At 43.3% G+C, this 23,385-nt stretch overlaps 1 protein-coding gene across 1 annotated transcript in view; it reads left to right on the top strand.

Annotated features, from left to right (window-relative positions):
- Window positions 1-9,098, top strand: part of WNT2 (Wnt family member 2) — a 43,444-nt gene extending 34,346 nt beyond the window's left edge. Inside the window, exon 5 of the mRNA XM_032870746.1 lies at window positions 8,104-9,098. Coding sequence (XP_032726637.1) covers window positions 8,104-8,333 — 230 coding nt within the window. The 3' untranslated portion in view covers window positions 8,334-9,098. The remainder of the gene's footprint in view (window positions 1-8,103) is intronic.
- Window positions 9,099-23,385: the final 14,287 nt, after the last annotated feature.

The following is a 23,385-nucleotide window of genomic DNA, read 5'->3' on the forward strand; positions in this document are numbered from 1 at the left end:
TATAAGATCCAACCTCTGTCCTTGGGGAGACAAGATGCATGAGAAATCATCAAACATTTTGTAACAGTATATGAACTCTATTGCATGACACACATTATAGGACTTGGGAGGGGGGTCAGGTGGGCAAGGAGCAGAAACAGGGATTTCTCTATGGAAGGTGCTCAAATAGGCCCGAATCTAGAAGAATGCGAAGACTTCTGATCCAGTGAAGGGAGGAAAGCCCAGGACAGCAGATGAGAGTAGCTCCCATGAGGAAACAGCCTACATAACTAGTCAAGTGAATGGGACAGTGAGGATTTGGCCTGATCCTAAAAGGTATAGGTGGGGGAGCAATGGGAAATAAACTTGGGTAGACTAGGTGTGCCAGACATGGAAAGCCTTGAAGAGTCTGAACTTAACTCTAATTCCATGATAGGATTTGTAAATTTAATGGGACATGCTTTCTTGTGCCAGTCAAGCTTTTCCTGGTTATTAGAAAAATGTTGAATAAAATCCTCTGAGAGAAGGGGAGATACTGTCTTTCCTAGTTTTAGGTTTACAATTCTTACTACGCGAGGGGGAAGCTGTGTGCGTAGATGAATGTGCGGTCTCTAACATTTGCTCTAACATTCTTTTCTTCCCTCGATAAATCTGTGTCGTTAATGACAACATGTAAGTCAACCAGAGGAGAAACAGCCGATTGGATGACGGGCTTAAGTGAATCTTGCTTTATGTCCTAATGGTCAACATATGGGCTTCTGTCAGCCTGGAGTGGCAGGAATTTCCAAAGACACAGGCCCATCCACAGAGAAAGACCATTTGAGAGAGCGCCCTTCCTCCAAGGTCCCAGAGGTGTGGGTCTGGGAACTATTAGCAAAAGCTCTCCGTCCTCCTCTGCTGTCAGGAAGATGCATGTCGGTGGAGACAGAAATGTTTTTGCACTGGGAACCCTGACTCCATTATTAATTTTATAGCTCTAGGGAAGGGATGCTTGATTCTGTAAAGTTCCCGCGGCACTGCCCCACCAAAAGTGAGTCCGATGGTCCCAGCTTGCGGGGTTTAGAAACTCCGGTTCTTCACCCTCCTTTTTCCCCCGTGCACATGGGAACTCTGTGAAGGGTGAGGACCACACTTGTGGGGAGGAGAAAGGAAGATCTGGCTAGAACTCACACCTTCCCATGGCATAGACATTCCTGACTGCCTGGATCTTATGGACACTGCGTCTGGGCAGATCATCTCCTAGCAGTGTGGTGTGAAGGCGACAGAGGAAGGCTGGGTTCTCTGAGGCCGCGTCTGCCACATTCCATCTGGAAACTGGGATCTGAACCCAGGCAGGCCACACATCAGGTCACATTTCACAAACCTAAACCTAAGGGAAGTCAGGGAAAAGAGCTCGGACTGGCAACTTATCTTAGGTAAACTAAGTAAATCAATGTGCAGTAGGAGATAACATTATAAATCACTATGAATGATTTTTAAAGAAATGTGAGGCATCTCATATATGTTTATCTTCTTACCATATACCACTTTGGGAAACTAATGATAGGGGCATTACTCAAAATATTTTTAAAACTTCCGTTGAAGTATTTGTAAAGCCCATCACACGAGCTTTTGCGGATGCTGTAAGATGCAGATATGTGACCTATAAAGGTCCATTTGGGTTTAGGATATGTCTCAGCAAATCTTAAAGTCAAGTCCAGGGGAGAGTTAGGTGAGGGAACAGGCTAAGACATGCTATTTTGGGTGAGAGGCAAATTGGTGCTCTTGGCTTTTCTGAATCAGAAAGTTGTGCTTAGCGAGAGTTCTTCCCAATGTTTTCAACCATGGCCCCATCAGTGACGGAAGTTAAAACCACCTTGAGGTTTTGGGAGGTGTGCGTGTTGGTATAACAAAGAAAATGGTCTTGTCCCTCAAAAAGGTGACAGGAGTTCAGCAGGGCTCTTAGTCCAGGGACAATGCATGGAGGCCACTAACTGCATGCTAACTAGCCTTTCTCATTCTCATGTAATGGTAGGCGTCTTCACTGTCTGTGGCATGGCATATGCTCGCGAAAAAGTCCCTTCCAAAAAGATTACGCATCAGGACCTTTGCAAGTTCTTCATTTGCTAAAAGGATGAAGGGAGAGAGCAGGAAGGGTTTTAAAGTTCATCCTCCTGGGATCTGGCAGGGCTGTGGGCTGGCGCTCTCTGCCAGATGCTGCCACGGTCAAGAACTTGAGCTCTGGACTCACACAGCCTGGCTTCCCCTCCTGACCTGCCTGCTGCCAGCTGTGTGATCAAGTTCCTCCCCCTTCTCCACTCCCCCATTTCCAAACTGGTAATCACAGACCCTACTTTCTAAGCTTACAGGAATTAAATTAGATAATACAGGCAAAATGCTTCTCACAGGCCCTAGCCCGTGTTGGTGCCCCATAATTATTGGCTCCAGTTATGAACAAAAAGGAGAGAAGGAGGATGGAAAAGAAGGCAGAGGTCAAGGAAGCAAGAAGAATGAGGGGAAGAGAGGAACAAGGCAAGGAGACATGGGCTTCGGACTTCAGGCTGACGTTGGAGCTGGTTTTATTAACCTGGGGGTTCCTGCTGTGGTCCTAGGCAGGACCACCAATTAACTGAGGATTGACTCATTAATGAATGGTATAGCATTGGGCGGGGGAGAGCTAGAAGTGTATGTCTCAATATTTAGAACTAAACAAGCGGGAAGATCATAGAACTTGGAGGGTCCCTTTCACAAGGTGCTCACACACACACACACACACACACACACTTACAGTCTTGATTCTTTTTTCCTATTTTAAGGTTAATGGTGACGCTTTCTGTTTTGGAAAGGACAGTGGGAGGTCCCTAAGACAGCAGAGCCCTTCTGCTATCATTGATAATGGGGTTTTATTATAATTCCAGTAAAGGAAAGCAGTGCCAGCAAATTTTGTATAGATTCTGCACCCTAGAAATGTTCTTTTCAGGGTTTTGGTGAAATGGCTCTATATTCTGCTTGAATGACAGCAAGCGTCAAAACTGCTCTCCTTCCCTACAGTCTGTCCTTAAATCTACTCAGATGCAAACCCCAAAGGAAGAGCTAATTTGTAGTCCATCGTCCTGTAGCCTCGTGGTCTCCCCAGACGACAGAGCTGCCCTGCACCTCTTGGCTGGCACATTCCTGAGAGCCTGGGGTCCTCGCAAGGGGGCCATTCCTCCTCCAGGCTGTGACCCCTGTTCTCACATCAGAGGCTCTCAACCTTCAAAATCCCTTCTCTTCTTCCTCCTTCTGGGCCCTCTTCATGTCCGGTTTGGGCGGCCAGAGGAGAGTGGTGTGTCCAGATGAGTGGTGTTCTCTGGTGTGCTGTAACCGAACGCTGAGCTACTGAGATCTCAGTGCCAGAGGCTTTGTCTCCTCGACTGAAACCACTTCTGAGTTAAGCTCTTGTCAGTGGCCATCACTTTGACCACCTCTCTCAGAGATTTGATGGCACTGAGGTCACTTCCCTAAGCCCTCCTTCTGTTCAGAGTCTGGTTCAACTTTTTGCATCCGAAGGACAAAAACACCCCAACCATCGCTGCGACTGGTCAGACCACTAGCTCAGGACCTTCTTAGGCTTCAGGCCACTGGGGAAAGGTCACCAAGTTTGATATCAGTAAAAAGCCCATAGCCTGATTCGGGAATAAGACTCTTCACCTCCCTGTTCCAGCCATAACCCACCCACCCCCACACACACACCTCACAGAACCAAGAGGGAGAGAAAATTCCAATTGCGTGCATTCTTATTTTAATGAATGCATATTGGTGGAAGTGAAGAATGCTTATGGGTGTGCAGGTTTATGGAAAAAACACAAAAAGGTGAAAATTCAGCAGCCTCTGGGGAGACAGGTGACAGTGCTTCTCACACCCGTTGGGGGGGGTCTCCTTTGCACCATGGCTCAGTGGTCACCTCTGAGGTAAAGATTTCCCACTCTGCATCTCCACGCTGACCTCTCTCCGGAGTCCCAAAGAATATTTTCAGTGAATGTTCCTGCCTGGAGGACCCACTATCAACAGCAAAGTCAATGTGTTGAAAATAAAACTCAGTATCTCGGCTCAAAGCCTGCCCCTTTCCAGGTGTCCCACCCCAAGGAAGGTCACCAACATAAACCCAGTCACTCGAGCCAGAAGCCTGGGAGTATTTCCTGACCCTCACCCTCTGTGTCCTGCCCATCCTGCTTCCTCCAAGGTCCCCTGAACCCTTTAACCTCTCCCACCCCCACCAGCACTGTCCTTGTCCCGGTCACCCTGTGTCCTCCCCAGGGCACTTCACCGCTAACTTGGCTCCTTGCCTTTACCCTGGCTCTCTTCAATCCATCTGACCCCAGCACCCACCGTGAGCCTTCTGAATATAAATCCACCATGTCCCCCTTTGGGTAAAAGCTCTTGGTAGCCCTCTTTCATCCTTGGGTTAAAGTTTCAATGCTCTCACCTGTCCCACAAGGCCTTCCACATCCGGGTTTCTGCCCACCTCTCCCGCCTCACCTCTTGCCACACTCTCCTTTGAATGCTGCCCTCTAGCCAGGTTAAACACCTTTCCGCTCCTCACATATCAGAATTTTGCTGGTTTCCTGGTTTTGCCTATGTGGCCTCCTCCCTCTTCTTTTTGTTACTGAAGCATAAAACACATACAGACAAGTGCACTCCACCTGTATAGCTCAGGGAATGGTCTCCAACGATCACACCCATATAATCTATGCCCAGACCGAGACCTGAAGAGGACTGGTATTCCAGAAACCTCCCTCATGCCCCTTTTCACTATTTCCCAAGGGAAATCACTACCCTGAGTTCTAATAGCATAGACTGATTTTTCCACTTTCATACTTTATGTAATTAGAACCTACCGAATTGTGTCTGATGTCTACAGCTGCATAAAAAAACCACCCATAAATTTCACAGTCTAAAACAACCTGAAAGTCCCATCTCAGACTCATCAGTCCTTGCTGCCATGCTCTTTTGTCCACTTTGCGACCAAGCTTCTTGAAAACTGGCCACACTCCGTGTCCGTCTGCCCTCGCCCCCATTCACTCCGCGATCACTGCTGCGTCCTGTGGTTCTGCTAAAGCAGCTCTCCTCAGAGGGTGCCTGTTATCTCCATCATGTTGAGCCAAGTGCTCAGTTTTCAGTCTTTTCCTCCTAACCCCTGCCCCCAATTCCGTGAGTCCCCAAGTCCTAGTGATTCTCCCCCCTTTCACCCATCACATATTTGTCCCACGCTCATCATCTCCTGCCTGGACTAACCAGCTGCTTCAAGGATACCTCCCTGCCCCATTCCGGCAGGCTTTCCGCTGATGACAAATCTGGACAGGCTTGCTGCTCACCATGGGATGAAACCCAAACTGTAGCAAGGCAGGAAGGCCCTGAACCCCTGCCTCCCCCCGCCTGTGCCGCGGCCACACTGGCTCTGCGTCCCGTGAACGCACCCCGGGGGGTCTGCTGGGAGGTTCTGTCTTACCCAAGATGCCCTTCGCCCCCTTCTCCCTCCAGACCTCTCCCTCCTACCTCCAAAGCCACCTCTGTAAAACTGTGCTGGTAACAGCTTCTTTTCTGACCCTGTTTGCTGCTATTGGTATTAATAACACTCATTATCATTACTATATATTTGACTCACTCTCTCTGGAACATAAGCTCCTCGGAGGAGGATCTCTGTTTTGTTCTGATATATCCCCAGCTACCACAACTGTGCCTAGCACATAGTAGGCACTCAATAAACACTGGCTAGTGAGTAGAAGGGTAACATTCACTGAGCCCTTATTTGACAGGTGTTTTTCCTGCAGGATCTCATTCCCTCCTCACCCCAGTCCTGTGAGGAAGGAACTCCATTTTTATCCCAGATTCGCAAGGGAAGAAACTGACCCCTACTGCGATGAAACAGCTTGCCCAAGGTCACCCAGCTGATACATGGCAAAAGCTAAGACTTGGATCCTGACGTGTCCAAGCTCTAAATAACCTGATTCTACCATCGTGAGTTTGTCTCCAGTGCTGCTTTGCCCAAACCTCTCCTGGAGGTTACAGAAGGTCTTCAGCAAACAGAACAGTTATCTTGAAATAGTGCAGGTACCTCTTTACATAGTAATCTCTTCATTATAGTATGAGTTCTCAGAGAACAGGAAGTGAATTCTAATATTTTTACCTCTCCACCACCACTACCCAAAACTCTAAAGAGTCGGCACAGTGTCTTACATGTTTGTGTTCATTAGATGTTTGTTGAATGAAATAACAGGCGTGCTGTTAAGAAGCAGTCCTTCTTGTCCAGTCAGTAATTCTGAGCACTGTCCTGACGATTGCCCCCAACCGCGTGCTGCCTCTTCTGTGTGCTTCTTCAGCACGATAGAGGCTCCTGGCCATCCCTGGCTGACCCCCTTTTCCCCCCTGACCCCAGCCCTTTGCCATCCTTCCGGTCATCATGAAATCCCCTGCCTGTCTTCCTGCCGTCAGTGGCCTGATCTCGCAGAACGAGTTCTGCCCAGCCCTCTCCTCTTCTTGACCTCACGGCCTGCTGGAACCTGGCTGCTTCCTGGGTCATTCTTGACAGGCAGGGCAGCAGGACATTTATGTAGATAATTGGAACACAGTTTGGATTGCAGTAAACAAAGAGAGAGTCACGAGGCAGGGCAGGAGTTATGAAGCAGGAGAAATTCCTTGTTAAATGATAGAGGAACTGGAAATGAATGAAGACCCTGTCTTTTTCATCCTGACACACTTTTTTTTTTTTTTTTTTTTTTAAATAAGGAGCTTAGCTTCTCTCAGTTTGTCAATTATTTAGGATTGTTGATTGCAAGTAATAGAAACCGGAGTGGTTTAAGCTGAAAGGGGAAATTTATCATAAGGATACAGAATCTCTAGGAACCCAAAGGTTGGAATGCAGCCAGGCCTCAGGGATATATGGAAGCAGCTCCAGGAAGATAGTCCAGAATCTGGGCGGCAACCTCTTTCCATGTCTTGTCTTCACTAAGTACATCCATCTCATTCTTACTTCTCTGTAGACCTCCACTTGCCCACACACTTCATCATGGTGCATGGCTGCCAGGGGCTACTGAATATGTATTTGGCACAACTGCGTAACTCCCACAAAACTGCCAGTCCCCAGGGAAGTCCACCTGATTGGCTGGCATGAGCCAGGTCCCCAGGCCCTGTCCAGTCACCTGCCACCAGCAGAGCCAGTGATGGTGTTCAGCATGGCTGCCAAGTGTCCATTTCTGTGCCGGAGAAGAAGCAGAATGGATCCTTCTGAGCTGAGCAAACTCTCCACAAAGGCCCACTACACTTTGTTCTGTTGTCTAATAATACTCTTACGAAAGAATTCCGGTGCTTCCCCAGGAATAGAACACATGAGGACGCATCCTGTCTTTGAGAGTCTTTTTCAGACACAAATACATAAAAATGAATTGCCATTTTAGGAAACCTCACCTTAAATAACTAAGACAATGTTCCAGTGGTAGTTCCCAAAAGGTTTTTAAGCCATTTCTGTTCATTGCAGGCTTAGCATCCTGGCTTCGCCCAGGAGCCTCACACACCTCTAGATGGTCCACTGGCCCACAGCGCTTGTGGTAAAGCAGACGGGCTTTGCTCCCTCCTCAAGGTCTTACACCAACGATGCCCACGCCTCCCCCTCAGCAGCCAGAGTTCTCTCCTCTTTCACATAAGGCAGGGTAGTCAGGTCTGGGGAGAGAGAATCCCCTCCCTTTGAAGGAATTCTGACAACTGCTGAACCTGGGTCACGGCTTCCTTGATGTGGTTTGAGGGCAGGTGAGAGGGATCTAGGATAGATCCTTCTTTCATTCTGAGCTGGCCTTGCACACTCCGTGATCCACCAGTGTAAGCCTGGGTAGGGCTAAACTCAAAACGTTTATCCAGCTCAGAAATGGGAGCCCTAGAGGTAAGTTGCCCGAGGCAGCTCCAAAGTTTCGCATCAGTCTTCTTCAGACTTGGCCCTGTGGGCAGGGCTTCACTCACCGCGGCCCGGTGCCTGGGGATGACAGACCCTGCGTGGGCCTCAGAACAGGGGCTCAGCCCCAGGCTGTGGTGACGAGGGGCCGGGCACCATCCCCCACTCCTGAGTTGTATTCGGCCCACACCTTCTCAGTGACCCCTCCCCGGCTTGTCTTCCAGGCTCCCCAGGGACAGCAGGCCGCGTGTGCAACCTGACTTCCCGCGGCATGGACAGCTGCGAGGTCATGTGCTGCGGGAGAGGCTACGACACCTCCCGGGTCACCCGGATGACCAAGTGCGAGTGTAAGTTCCACTGGTGCTGTGCCGTGCGCTGTCAGGACTGTCTGGAGGCCCTGGACGTGCACACGTGCAAGGCCCCCAAGAGCGCTGACTGGGCGGCTCCCACATGACGTCGGCGGAAGGCCCCGCCCACCTGCCCTCCTGCAAGGACTCCGTGGGATCTGCAAGGACCCTGGGCCACTGGGCTTTCTCGGGGAGATACTTCCTAAGGCATGTGACCTTTGTCTCAACAGAAGCCCCTTCTCCCTCCCTTAGGGCCCCAGGACAAGGGCCACATGCTGCACATAAAGCATGCCTTATCCTCCCCGACTTCCAGCATTCTGGGGGCACATCTCTTCCTGGTCAGGACAGACTGCTAAGAGGGGAAGGGGGGCAGCGGCGGGGTGGGGGTTGTCGAGCTGATCCCAGTCTCCACCCACCTAGACCTTTCCTCTTTCTGGAGCACTTGGCCAGAGGGAAAGAGTGTCCCAAAGGAGCTTTTTCTGTGTCTCACGATAAATGCTCACAGTTTGAGAAATTCTGTACTTTGCTCTGGAGGATAAAGACAGCAGGACCAATTGCCACTGAATTAACTTTATATCTTGAAAAGACAAAGCAAGGCTTCTGCCTGATCAAGTGATTTTCACAGCCAACCCCTCCAGGGGTAATTGGTAATTGCTTGGAGAAGAATGGCTTTCAATGGACTTTAGGTTTCAAATACATATTTTTCAAGGTGTTTATTGCCTTATTAAAGTCTGATGTGACAAGGTGGGACCATTGTCCTTTGGTACAGTTTGGAATCTTTACAATTGCAAGAGCCTTAGAAAGGAATTGCTCTGCATTACTGTCCCCTTGATATAAAGAAGCTTTGAGGAATGAGACTTCTTCCTTAGGATCTGAAAGTGTTCTGGCAGTGTTCTCTACCTATTGAGGGAAGATGGAGGAAAATAACTTGGTAAGTGGAATATCAGAAAACGTGTCTGTACAGATAAGGAAAAAAGGGGGAATGATATTTCTGTCTGATATGATGCATGTGACCTGTGGAATTTTGTAGACAAAATGGCTTTGAGAAAGAAAACTTCAGGGACAACAAGACCAGGGAACCAGCACGCTGACAGAGAGGTTTCCAGAGCTAAGTCACACCTGCACCATAAACAGATGCCCAGAACGAGTTGGCCACGTGTGCCGAAGAGCACCAGCTTCTACCCATCCCCCTTCAAGCATGTTCAAAAGAGCTGTCACGTTGAATTGTGTTCATCTGAGGCTGACAAGATGACAAGACACCAGAGCCTAGAGCAAATGACACACAGCTTTGCTTATATAGTTGGCAACCCTAGTATATTATACTGCAAACAAATCGTCATTTGGAGACTATATTTAAGGGACCAGCTATAATTATTGCACATCAATGTGCAAATTGTGGCTGGCTTCGGCCATGAGACAAAAGATGACATTCAGGGAAAATAGAGAAGCTGCCACCCCATTTTGCAAAGTAAGTGAAAGAAAGGTGAAATATCTGAAGATAGTTCTCATCCTCTTGGTACAGTGAGGTTCTGGTTCTCAGTGTGGTCTCTTCGCATTTACTAAGAAGATGTTCCGTTCTCTGTACCCTGTGCCCAGTGACAGGCTCACTCGTTCATTGGGAGCCTGGCCTTCAGTTTCTTGGTCCTTGCAGGACATCTAGACAGAGGCTCACGGAGAACAACCTGCTGGGATCCTTGGCCAGAATTAACGCTTGCCTCCTAGCCCTTGTCAAAACGACAGAATTCATCTCCATTCTCTCACTTCCAAACCCCAAAATTTGTCATTTGATTTTTCCAGAGTAGCTCTATCCTCTTCTTATTTTGTGGATTCAGAGGGTGGGAAGAGTGGAGCAGGACAGAGTTGCTCTGAGCTCAGTGTGGGCCTTCAGGGGTGAGTGGGAAGTCCAGGCAGGTGGACGGTCTTAGTTATACTGCAGCTGCCTGTGGACGCCTTTCTGGGGGTGGTGAGGGGACTTGCACAGTGGTCCCACAACTGTCAGCCCTTCTGCGTGCTGGATGAACTATGAAATCATAACTCCATGGGTGCATATAGAAATGGAGAGGATCTAAGAGGACATCTCAGCTCCCTCCACTCTGTATCTGGGGAAGCTGAGATCAAGAGAAGTAAAGGCCTCTGTGCACTTATCTGCCATTGCCCCCCAACTCCATGGCAAACAGAGGAGTCAGGAAAGTCAAGCACTTTATCTAATTTGTCTCAGAATTAACCCAAGTGGATTCTAAGTCATTTAGCATCCAAAGGGGATGGTCATAATTTCTTTTCATTGCTGGGATGTTTTGATCTGACTTTGATTTCATGCTCAGATGCAGCCTTCTTGATAATGAGCAAGGGCACAAATTTTCCTAATCTGTAAGGGAGGCTATGGCAGCCACCTCAAGTGGCGGTGGGTGTGGCCACCACGGAGGGCACAATAAGAGAGTGAAGTATTTTTATCTGCTTTTACTTCTGAAAGAGGAAATCTCCACTACTAAGGGAAAACATTTAAAAACAGTTGAAGATAAATTCAAACTCATTTTCTTTAGGGTTTGGTGGAGGATCGAGACAGCATGATTCTAAGTCATACTGAGCTCTTGATTACCCGAGGCTTTTAAGGGAATGTGTGGCACAAATTATCCAAAACAAAATGAAAGAATCTGCTCAGTTCGATCCCTTACAAATTCCCTCTCAATGAAAATCTTACTATAAAACAAAGATTTCTAGACCCAAGAGGATGCTCACTAATGTTCTGCAGTACCCAAAAAAGTTCTAACATGATAGGAGATCTCAACTAACTCGGTGGGGTTTTCTACAATAAAGATATCACCCGCACAGGTCTCTGATCTTAGCAAATGAGTTGTCTTCTTCGGTCATTGTGCCTTCCTACATTGGTCTGCACTTTGCAAGACTCTACTGGACTAATCTGTGTATTCTGTGAGCACGCCTTGTTGGTGTGCATTCTGGTTACCCTCGGACAGCCTCTTACATTCAAGCTCCAGCATGAGAGCCCCAAGGGCCAGGACCACACTCAGCTGTGGCTCTGTGCCCCTCCAGGATGGAGGCCCCGGCACAATACGGATATCACCAGACTGAAAGGAACATTCCCGAAGGATCTATCAAATGGCAACATATTCTGTGTGGGGCTGGATGGTGGGGAAAAGACTGAGAGGGAAAGAGCCAGGTGGCTGTTGCCACGTGACTGGCTGAACTTGGTGACGGAGCAAGTGGCTTTCTCAGCTCTGGTGGGTAACCGCCGCCGTTCCTCCTGTGGTCATTTCCCTGTCCCTTCCCAGCATCTACTCCCCGAGGGGGCACTGGGAGGCCCAGAGGTGCAGAGCCTTGGGCCACTGCCCACATTCTCTTCGCCCATGGTGTAGCTCTGTGCAAGGCTGCCCAGGTTCATTTCAAGAGATGTTCTTGATCGTCAGAACCATATTCCTTTCTGTTGGAGTTACCACAGAGCTCGATAACATCAGGTATCACGTTTCTTTTTCAAAGAAAGTAGCTCTTGAGTCAGAAAATCGAACTTCACATTGACATTTCTCAGCCTGATTAATTTATTAAGGAATCTTCCATCAGCTCTACAAAACCTAAAGCAGGGCTCCTTCCGAAGCAGCCAACATGACTGAGCATGCACTTGTCCTCGATGGCATTTTCAGGCCAAGATATTGTTATTACATTTCATTTATTAAAGGTTAGCCCGGGCCTGGTGTTGTCTCATTCAGCTGAAGAACATTCATCTCCGCTCTTGCCTGTTCTCCAAATAAAGGCTCAGAGAGGCGTCCAATCGACCAGAGCCATCCTTTTGTGTCTGTTTACTGTACTTCAACCTGGGTTTCCTTCTCTTAAGAGCAAGAAACGTACTCTTAACAAATAAACCTCGCCAGTTCCAAAGCTGGTGAATTGCTTTTGTCAGGTCTATGCTGACCTTCTGCAAAACAGCCCGCTGGTATAAGCTTACAAAGGCATGCTTATTTTGCTATTCTCCTTAGCTAGGCAGAGAAAATTCTCACTCATCCATGAGAATGTTCTTTACATTTTTCCAGGGGATCAGCAAGGTGACAGGTGGTTTGCAAAGCCCAACATGATTATTATTTTTCTAAATCATAGTTGTTCCAACTCTAGTTTTTTTTTTCCTGATATTCACATGATCCCTGTTTAACCAAACCTCCCACTTCCATGAGCTAATAAAAGTGTCACGCAGATTGTTACAAAGAGCTATTGTTATTTACAAGTCTACATTTTCTGTGAAATCAAAACATAATAAAGAGAATTTTCAGTGTTGACTTTGTTATTTTAAACTTGTGATAGTCTTGCTAAACCCCCTGGTGGAAAGAAATCCCTACGGGTTATGGGAATTATTCCCTTGTCTTCTCTCAGGAATACACTTCCTATACAACATTATTAAGAGGTGGCTTTCAAGTTTGTAAAGATTTTCAGGGAAGACTGTTGGCTTACCTTACTTATAAATACTCGTGTGAACTCCTGGGTAAGGCTTATATTCCTGACTGAGGGATTATTCCACATTTTCACCTGGTGTTGCCATTTAAGTGCTTACCCCCTCTAGGTGCCAGCATGCTTTGGCTGTGTTCATAAATTCAGTGTCTCTCCACAGCAGCTAGACCCATGCTGCTGACCTCTCCAAATTATTGCTTTCCATGTAGAGTGCTTACTTTTGGTTAAAATGGTATTTTTTTCACCTTGATTAGAAACATACAAGGTCCCTTGCCCCTGAATTGAAATCTGTGTCCTGACTGTGGGTGCTACTCACATGCAAGTAGGGAAAGCTTGGAAAATGGAAATAAACTCTCCTCCAGCAAAGGAAATCCACCCAACATTTGCTTTTCCCTGATGAACTATTTTGGGGTGGCCTGACTAAGCAAGGTGCTGACTGTGCCTATCAAGTACCCCAAGGTGGCCTGATCGTCAGGCTGCTTGTGGTCCCTCTAGGATGAGCTGCAGAAGAAGTAATGAGGTAATGATACATGTGTCTACATGGGTTCTTTGAAGACCATTTTCCCCAAATATTTTTGCCCAAACATTATCAATGAAACTTCCCTATTCGCTAGCCCTTCTGGTGAGAAGACTATCTTAGACATTGTACGATCTTCAAAAGCAACCCTTTGTCTACACACTAGATGCCAGGGGTACTCTCCTGCTTCTGAGATGTGACAACCAAAAGTGTCCCCAGACATTGCCAGATGTTCCTGGTGAGGGCAGGAGGAAGCAAGGTGTAAGACAAAACTGTTCCCAGTTGAGAACCACTGATATAATACTTTGCATCAAGTCCTCTATCGAAATGCAATCCATACACATTTCTGCCATTTTCAGTTAGGAACACTTCACAGGGAGTGATAGTTTAATGGGATTAAATCTCTGTATTAATGCATCAGACTAATTGGGAAGGAATCTTTTGGAATGGGCGTATCGGAGAACTCCTCAGGAGCATGGGGCAGAACAAGACAGGCTGAGACTTGAAGGTCACTGTATGTCCTGGGAGGGTGGAAAGCACCAGGCTCCTGGGTTTCTCCAGATGGTCATTAACTGTAGGGAATCAAAGGAAGGATGGAAGCTTAGCAAGGAAAAACAACAGTGTGGTTTCAGAAGCTGGAGACAAAAATCTTCTTAGGAACTCCTCATTTTTATAACACTCAGTGGGAAAGAAAAGCCCCCAGATATGGCCTGGAAGGTGAAAGAGTGAAACTGTTACAGCTCTGCATAAAATAGTTGGGTAATTCTGAGCTTCTCAGAACAGAGAGGAGGCACTAAAACATGGAGAAAGACTGAGTTTCAGGCAAAAAAATAAAATAAAATAAAAATAGAATCTCCAATTTTAAGGCTAGGATGGATATCATTTGCGGGTTAATCATTGAACACCGACCCCCCACCCCCACCCCACATACACACTGCCAGTTGTCCCTACTGCAGGTAACGCTAGCCTTGTACGGGCAGAATTTTAGGAGAGTGAAGCAATCCAGGTGCTGTCCAGTATGTGTCAGCGAAGAGCGGGAAGGGGAGAACACATGCCAGATGCAACATGGGGCAGAGTAGAGAAAGAAACAAGCCTGGATGGCAGATAAAGGATAACCTTAGCTGGACGGAGGACTTGGGACCAATGACGACTGGCTGAAAGAAGGAAGTGGAAAGCCAGTCTTCTTCTACTTGACAAATTTTCATGGGACCAACTGAATTTATATTTTAGGTTGCCCATGAAAATAAAGACCAGACAAAACCACTTGGATGAACAAATATCTCTTCATCTGTTCCTTCATGCTATGATCTATTTCTAGATAATAGAGCATAATTAAAATCTGATCAACTTTATCAGCTTACCATTTAGACTATTTTTGGACTCTTAACTTGATTTTGTAATTTCCGAGTAGTGACTGACCCTGTGAAAGCCCCTGTAATTGAATCATAGGTTCTGGATTTCCCCAGGCAGTCCACCCAATCCTATTTTAACAGCCCTGCAGGCCTTCCTAAGTTCCATGGATGAGAGGAATCATGTTACTGCCCACAAACCCAATTTGAATAATTAAATGACAAAGATGCCTGCAGTGTCCAGGCAGCCAGATTGCTCACACTGGTTACTTCAGGAGAGGCTGGGGAGCTTGGCAACCCGTCTGTGAATGCCTCATGTTACAGGTGGAGGTGACACACTGAACAAATAGCAGGAAATATAGAAAACAAAATCCGAATTGGAGTCTCCAAAGTCTACCTGCCCAAATGGAACTTTGGTATCTGCCCCTCGATTATTATTCTCCAATAGTAATCAAGACTTCATGAAAGGCCTTGAACTCTGAGTTGTCATTGTGGAATCATGCTTAATCAAGACAAATATTCCCAGCCTAAGAGTACAACGAGAAGAAGGGAGTATGGGTTTAATTTTCTTATATATTGCTGTAACTATAAACAATGCCTTATCTTCTCAGCAATTCTCAAGAAATAATAAGCACCAGTGTTTTGTGGGTATTTATACCAGCCCTTGGAGATTTTATTTGAATCATGATTCACAGATGAGAAATTTCCCTCTTCTACAGGGCTTAGTAACTGGAGTAAGAATTACTCAGTACACTGTACAGACAAATGAATTTGAATGCTTCTGGCTAGTAACCATTCATTCACTGGTGATTTTCTTTCATTTTTTTCTGAACTGACTGAACTGGTCAGGATGATCCCTCTGGTTTGTATATTGTAGACATACAATTAAATGGTGTCTGAGAATTAGGTTGTTCTGTCATATGGATACGAGACTTCAACAGAGCAGTGAGGTTACAAGACACTTCCAAGAATCTGAGAGTAAGGATTCATGGAATCCTGGAATGTCACATTTGGAAGGAACAATGCACATAATTTATTCTAACCTCCACATCTTATTCATGGGAAAACAAAAGAGATTTCATGGTTCAGACTGTGATATAAGCAAGACACTGAATCATCTTCAGGGAAGAACAATTATTATTCATTCAATCAGTCTGTACTGAGCATCTACTGAGTCAACTGCTCTGCTACATACAGTCCTAGAAACGCAGCAGTGACTAAGACAGACGTGCCCTTGCTCGGAGCCTTTGGGGAGGGCTAACACAGAACACGTGTTCTTCACTTCTTACCTTACAAACACTTCTACGTACATGCTTGGATTTAGCCTTACAACTACCCTTAGATATAGATATGGTTTTCCTCCTTTTTAAGATGAGAAGAATTTCAGAGGGATTTGGTAGTTGGCCCAAGATCATAAAAAGACATAGAAGAGGCTAGGTCTGGACTCACATATTTGTATTTTAACTCTGATTCCAGTGTCCTTTCCAGTATATCAGAACACCCTCTGATTAAAACTCAGTCACAAGTATTCTGTCCAACGAGCTATTGAAAATGATTCAGTTGGTTCAATGACCACATTTTCCAAACAAAAATTAGGATGTGTAGACTGTCAAAATCTGTCTATGATTTCTGATTAAATTTATACACAATCCAGAGAACAAATCATATGCAGATATATATTTAACAAAGCTCTACCAGAATATAAGTGACTTTTAGTTATACATTTAACAAAAAAACTTTTATTTAAAATAAAATGGCTTCTAAATCCTCCTAGAAAATCTGGAATTTCTGGTCAGAAGAATTCCTCTTTTCCTTGTTATATGGAGATTCAACCCACAGTTGAAGATGGTTAAAAATAACAAGGACCAACCCAAACCTGGTATAAATCATGATTTATTTAAGTTTTCCTCAAACCCCTACCTAATGCTTGATTACTCAGGTTGAATTAACATGTCAATAATATTTAAAGATAGTTTTCATAATAGTCTTGGCCTCTTATACTGAGGAAGAAAGTCAAAAGTTCCTTAGCAACAATGCCCAAGAAAAAACTTTCAGAATTGCATTAAACATAATAATGTATTTTAAAATAGTTTTAAAGGTAGAAAGTGCATATAAATATGATATAAGCATCTACTAGGATTAGTAGTATTTTCACTTTGTTTAACGTAAAGTATAGGTGGTCTTTCTATAAAACAAGTTGTGGAGGTTTGTATAATCCTAGATTATTAGATAATGTCTCTAGAAACAACAGGTGATCTTTCCTCTGCCTTCTAATGTGGAAACAATCCAGTAGGGCTGGAGTAAAACATGTTGCTGGCACTGACCTCTAATTGATCTTGAATTAATCCAATCTTGCAGTTGGGATTTTTTTCTGGTGGTGGCCAAATTAGCAGAAGAAAGTTCTCTTCAGAGTATAAGGGAACCAAGGACAAGATCTTATATGAATATCTGAGGAATGTAGGAGATCAAGAAAGAATTTTTATCTAAATGGAATCTTAAATGATGGGTCAGGGGAGAGGGTGGAGCATTTATCACAATTATTCTAGAAGTGTATGGAATAGACTTATACGCATGTTTATTCATGGCAAAAAAAAAAGTCCCCAGATATGCATTTTAATTTGTGAGAAGGCTGCTAAGAAATGTGAGGTCATGGAGAAGGTGGTCCTTAAAATAAATAAATAAATAAAATCCAGGGAGTGTAATCCCGCCTAGAATGTGATTCATTCTTTTGGACCAATAAATAGAGTGAGATGATGTCCAAAAGCAATTTCCCTATTTCTTGGACATGTAAGCATTTTTCCTTATAACAACTATAGCAGAAACAGTTCCCTATGTAGATTATATTGACAATCATGAGGGGAAACAACTCATCCCCAAATGCCATTTTCCTCTCATCAACCAAAAATTGGGCCTAAAATTTTCACCCTTACCAATGCTGCCTGGGAGTTAAGAACTTATCTTTCAAAACTCTTCTTTTAAAATGTATAAATGTTATTCAGCTCCCTTCCCTAATTTAACAATTATTTATTCAACAAATACTTGGCACAATTAACCATCTACCAAATATTTCCCCCAGTGTTGGGGAAACAGCATTGAATAAAGTAAATGAAATCAACGAGACTTCTATTTCTGGTAATATGGAAGATTATTCCCAAAAGAAGCCTTCTGAAGCAAAAGCTTAGAAATTTAACATAGGTAAAATAAATATCCTTTAAAATATATAAGTAAACTCTCCCATTCCCATCTTCAAATACAGGAAATCTCCAAATGTTAAAAATGAAGAGGATGCTAAAAACTCAAGACTTAGTGCCCCCCATGGAGGTTTATTAATCTGCTTCTCTAGAAGATTGGGTATTTATTTATTTATGAGAGAAAGGAGAGAGAGTACAAGAGCCTGTGAGCAGTGGGGAAGGGGCAAAGGAAGAGAAAGAACCTCAAGCAGACTCTACAGTGAGCACAGAGTCCAATAAGGGCTTGATCTCATGAGCTGGAGATCATGACCTGAGCCAAAATGAAGAATCAGACACTTAATAACTGACTGAGTCACCCAGGTGCTCCTAGAAGATTGGGCTTTAAATTAAAGGCCAAGGCAGGGCAGGAAACAGGGTTTTGGGTCTTCTTGAGGTAAGGAGTTGATATTAAGATACAGCATTCCATCTCTTCCCACATGAAGTCAGAATCGTCAGAGGGCAATACAGTCAATTAAAGAAAAATCTGACCACCAGCACAGAGAATCAACCGGGAACAAGTTTGGCTCTGAAATGACATTAGGGGAGGAAAAAAATTAATATAAATATATAGCCCTGACCATTTACAGCTTATCAGCCTCTCTTTGTTAAGTTTGATGTTAGAATGAATGTAACCTATACACTTCAAAAATTGCCTAGCCAATGAATTAGCCTAAAACAAAACAAAACAAAACAAAAAATAGTTCTAAGTTTTTTTTTTGTTTTTTTTTTTTTTTATTTGACAGAGAGAGATCATAAGTAGGCAGAGCAGCAGAGACAGAGCAGAGACAGAGGGGGAAGCAGGCTCCCTGGTGAGCAGAGAGCCCAATGCAGGGCTCAAACCCAGGATCCTGAGATCATGACCTGAGCAGAAGGCAGAGGTGAGCCTTTTGAGCCTTCTGACCTGAGATCATGACCTGAACCACCCAGGTGCCCCCCAAAAAACAAAATAGTTCTAGATTGAGATGCCTAGCAGATACAAGAACAAAACCTCTGTGGGGGTCACATTTTCAGCCAGTCTGCAGAAGATTCTCACATATAATACTTCACCAAATCTGAATTAATAAATTAAAATTACAAAACATACTACAAAATAAGCCACCATGACTGAGAATCACAGAAGAGAAAAAAAATACACTTAGACTCCCAAGAATATCAGATAATAAAATTACTATACACAGATAATAAAAACAAATCGGTTTGGGAATGATTTTCAAAAGGATAATGAATAATAAATACAAATATATAATACTTAAAGGAAAAAAAGAGTAACCTAAAAGATATTTGAAAAAGAACTAAAAAGAACATCCAGTAATTAAAAATATAACCACTGATATGAAAACAGTGATTTTCTGCCTATGACCACTGCTGAGGAAGCATTGTTAAACTCTTTCCTCTGGCCACAACCATATATAATTCAGAATCTCTCAAAGAGACCAAAGAACTGTAGAAGCTCTTCATTAAAGGTTTGAACTTCAAAATAACCAGTGGTAGACTGAAAAATACGAGTAACGCTCACAGATTGTATGGCAATGAAAGATCTAAATGCCAAGCACTCTAGAAGCTTTGGGCTTGTGACTTAAGCCATTGTGGTGCAAGCGTATGCAGTCGTGAATGCAAGGCTACACAAGATGGATGGAAGTGTCATAGAACCATAGAAGGTGTCCCAAGAGAAAGTTTTTCAAGACTAGGTACACAGTTACCTATGAAAAAGACCTTTTGTTAGTGGCATTAAAGAAGACACTGAAGAACATCATTTAAGAGATTATTTTGAGCAATATGGGAAGACTGAGGTGACTGAAATCATTGCCAACTAGGATAGTGACAAGAAAGAAGGATTTGCTTTTGTAAACTTTGCTGACCATAACCTCATGGATAAGACTGTCATTCAGATATACCATACTATGACAGCTAGACTTGTGAAGTGGTAAGAGTCCTTCTTAAGCAAGAAATAGCCAGTGTCTCATCTAGGTCAAAGTAGTTCTTAAAATGTTGGCAGTGGTTGTGGAGGTTATTGTAGGGGAATGAAAACTTTGGTCATGGAGGAAACTTCAAGGGTTGTTATGGCTTTGGTGGTGGCGGCTATTATGGCCGTAATTGATTTGGTAAAAACAGAAGCAGTTTTGGTTGTGGTAGAAGTTGCAATAACTTTGGGAATTACAACAATCAATCTTCAGATTCTGGATCCATGAATACAGGAAACTTCTCTGGTTCTTATGGTAGTGAAGGCCGATACTTTGCTAAACCACAAAACCAAGGTGGTTATGGATGTCTAAGCAAAATCAGTAGTTATGGCAGCAGGAGAGATTTTAATTACTGCCAAGAAAAAAAGCAGAAGAGGAGAGCCAGAGAAGTGACAGAAAAGCTATGGGTTACAACAGGTTTGTGAACTCAACCAATCACAGTGGCAGAGACTAATTGCTTCAAGAAAAAAAAAAAATAAGGATGGTAATTTGTGACTAATTGTATAACAAGGTATTTTAGTTTCTGTTCTCTGAAAAGTGAAAAGCATTCCAACGAAAGGTTTTAATGTAGTTTTTTGTTGTTCACATGTTGTTAATTGATAACTGTAATAGTCTAATCATAATGCTGATTAAATGTGTCTGTTAAAAAATTCATTGGATGTGGTAAACAGAAAAGTAGATACAGCTAAAGAGAGAATTAGTGAAGTGGAAGATATGTCTAAGGAAATTACCTAGAATTCTGCCCAAGATATTAAAAAAAGCAGGGGGGTGGGATATGAAAGGAGTTGAGGGACATAGAAAGTAGAATTAATAGGTCCATCATATGTCTTAAGACAGGAATTCCAGAAAGAAAGAAGAGAGATAGGCCAGCGATATAGTTTAGCAGTTAAGCATCTGCCTTTGGCTCAGGTTGTGATCTCGGGGTCTTGGGATCAAGCCCCAAGTTGGGGTCCTTGCTCAGCTGGAAGTCTGCTTTTCCCTCTCCCTCTGTCCCTCAGCCTACTTGTGCATTCTCTCTCTCTTTAATAAATAGATAAAATCCTTAAAAAGAAGAAGAAGAAGAAGAAGAAGAAGAAGAAGAAGAAGAAGAAGAAGAAGAAGACGACGACAGAAAGTGAGAAAGATGAGCAATTTCCAGAATGGATGAAAGATATAAATCTTTAGTGTCAAGAAGCAAAAGCTCCAAGTAGTTCTAAAACAAAATACATCCACACAAAAATATATTGTTGCAAAAGTGCAGAGAGTAGAAGAAAAAGAAATTTCAAAAGCTACCAAAGAGAAAGACAAGCTACCTAGAAAAGAAAATCAGACCACAAGTAGACTATTCCAGAGCAGTGATGGAAAACAAGGTGGCACTGGAATCATATTTTCAAAACCCTGGAAAAAAAAATCAATCTATAACTTTATAGCCAGCTGAACCATTAAAGAACAAGAGTAAAATAAAGACATTTCAGACAAAATCTACCAAGAACAGATCGTATCTATAGGAACTTCAGAACAAACACTTAATCCAAAAGAAATGCAAGAGGAAAAGTTGAGTAAATAAATTTGTATACACGCAGTGAAATTTACAATAATGGACATATAAAAATAACTAGGAATTACTCATTTCTGGTAACAGAACAAGGTTAAACAAAGTGTTGGTAACAATATGAAGATGGAAAGGAATGGACCAAAATTAAGTATTTTAAATTTGTTTATATTGTTAGGAAGGTGGGAAGAAATATTATAAACTTTAGGCATTGTTAGGTAAGCATGCCACAATTTTAAGGATAACTGTTAAGACAAAAATGTACAATTTCCTATTTAGTAAGGATATAAAAAAATTTTTTAAATTCTTCAACCAATCTAAAAGGAGGATAGATGTGTAGGTGTGGATGCAGGAGGACTTAGGCTAAAAGTAGGGAAACTGGATAGGATTCTATTGCTCATAATAGCAATATAAATATCTAGATATAAACAATAATGATTGTTCAGAATTATAAGAAAAAATCTAAAAAACTTTAGTAATGCAAATAAGGGACACTTTGAATGGATAGATTATGATAGAACTAATATTATAATTTGTCAACTTTTTACTAAAATTAATCTATAAATTTTACAATTCTAACACAAGACCAGCCAAGGATGATTATGATGGTTTTCCTTTCCCTCTTTTTCTCCTTTTCCCTGCACCAATTACCCTTTTACTTCTCACTTCTTAATTCAACTATAGAGCACCAGGCATTTGCAAATATTCAATAAATTAGTATTCTTTTAAAATAAAAGAATAAGTGAATTATTCAACTGTTCTACAAACAATTTCTGATTTACATTCACAAAAGAAAGTCCCATCAAGGATGAAACACAATACATATCAAGATAATAACTAACTTTGAATCTCTTTATAAGTATGCAAGCTAACCCTTTGCCAAGGACTCTTTGTGAGTTGATTACAATTGGAAAATTACTGTAGAAGTGTTCTTGAGAGACACAAGTAGATGACAATATTGACTCTTAGTGTTAATCTAATGAAAATAACCCACATTAATTAAAATGTAAGAGTAGAAGACCGTTATTCATTACTTTCTAAATACTTCTTAAAGTTAACAAAACTCCGACTTTCTATAATAATTTCTATAGTTCCTTAAATATCATGTAGCTCAAGAAGTATCTTCAATTTATATATATACATAAAATGACTCATGAAAGCATCAGAAATTCACATTTCCTTTTCTTTTTTTTAAAGATTTTATTTATTTATTTGACAGAGATCATAAGTAGGCAGAGAGGCAGGTAGAGAGAGAGAGGAGGAAATAGACTCCCCTCTGAGCAGACAGCCTGATGCGGGCTCGATCCTAGGACCCTGGGATCATGACCTGAGCCGAAGGCAGAGGCTTTAGCCCACTGAGCCACCCAGGTGCCCCAGAAATTAACATTCTGATCAAGTTCCTATAAATGATCAAAAATCTCAAATGCCTAATGGTCTCTGACAGCTGATTGTCTTGAAACACATAAATATTAACATGTTACTAAGAATTACATTTCCCCATATCTTTATCAGCTTTACATATTTCCCCTGTTTATTGCTTAGTCATTCCTAATTAGCACAAATCCAGGGGCTCTCTTGGGATTCCTACTTCAAACTGTCCAAGAATCCCAGGGATCCACGGAGCCCGGGTGTGTCGGTACTTCCAAATGGGGTAACGGAAGTTTCCCTGGTCTACAGGCAGTCCTGCTTCTGTGACTTTTACAAGCATCATGTCATCACTGATCATGAAGCCTGGATCAAGTTTCAGGTGGATACCCTTGCCAGGCCAGATCCCTGCCCAACCCAAGGCCCATGCTTGGGCTCCAAGTTTAGAGCTCTTCATTTACTCTCACATATTCAGCTATTGCTCTCGAAGAATGACAGCACATCTTAGCGGCTAGATCCAGCAGGGCTTCAGTCTCACTTATGTGTTTCCCGAGAACTCTTGCTTTTGTCCATCCTGTATCACCAGCAGATTCTCTCATGAGAGACCCCCCACCCAGGGCTTTCGGGGTCCTCTCATGCCAGCAGATCATTTGTTAGTGCCACACTCTTAAAAGCAGGTTTCTCTCATTTTAGTCAGGAAGAAGAGCAGAAGGTCTTGAATTCATTCATTTATGGAAGCCTTTTTAAGTTTTAAGTT

The sequence above is a fragment of the Lontra canadensis genome, unplaced genomic scaffold, assembly GCF_010015895.1.
Source record: "Lontra canadensis isolate GAN:19392208 unplaced genomic scaffold, GSC_riverotter_1.0 scaffold2, whole genome shotgun sequence".
In the NCBI taxonomy this organism is placed as follows: domain Eukaryota; kingdom Metazoa; phylum Chordata; class Mammalia; order Carnivora; family Mustelidae; genus Lontra; species Lontra canadensis.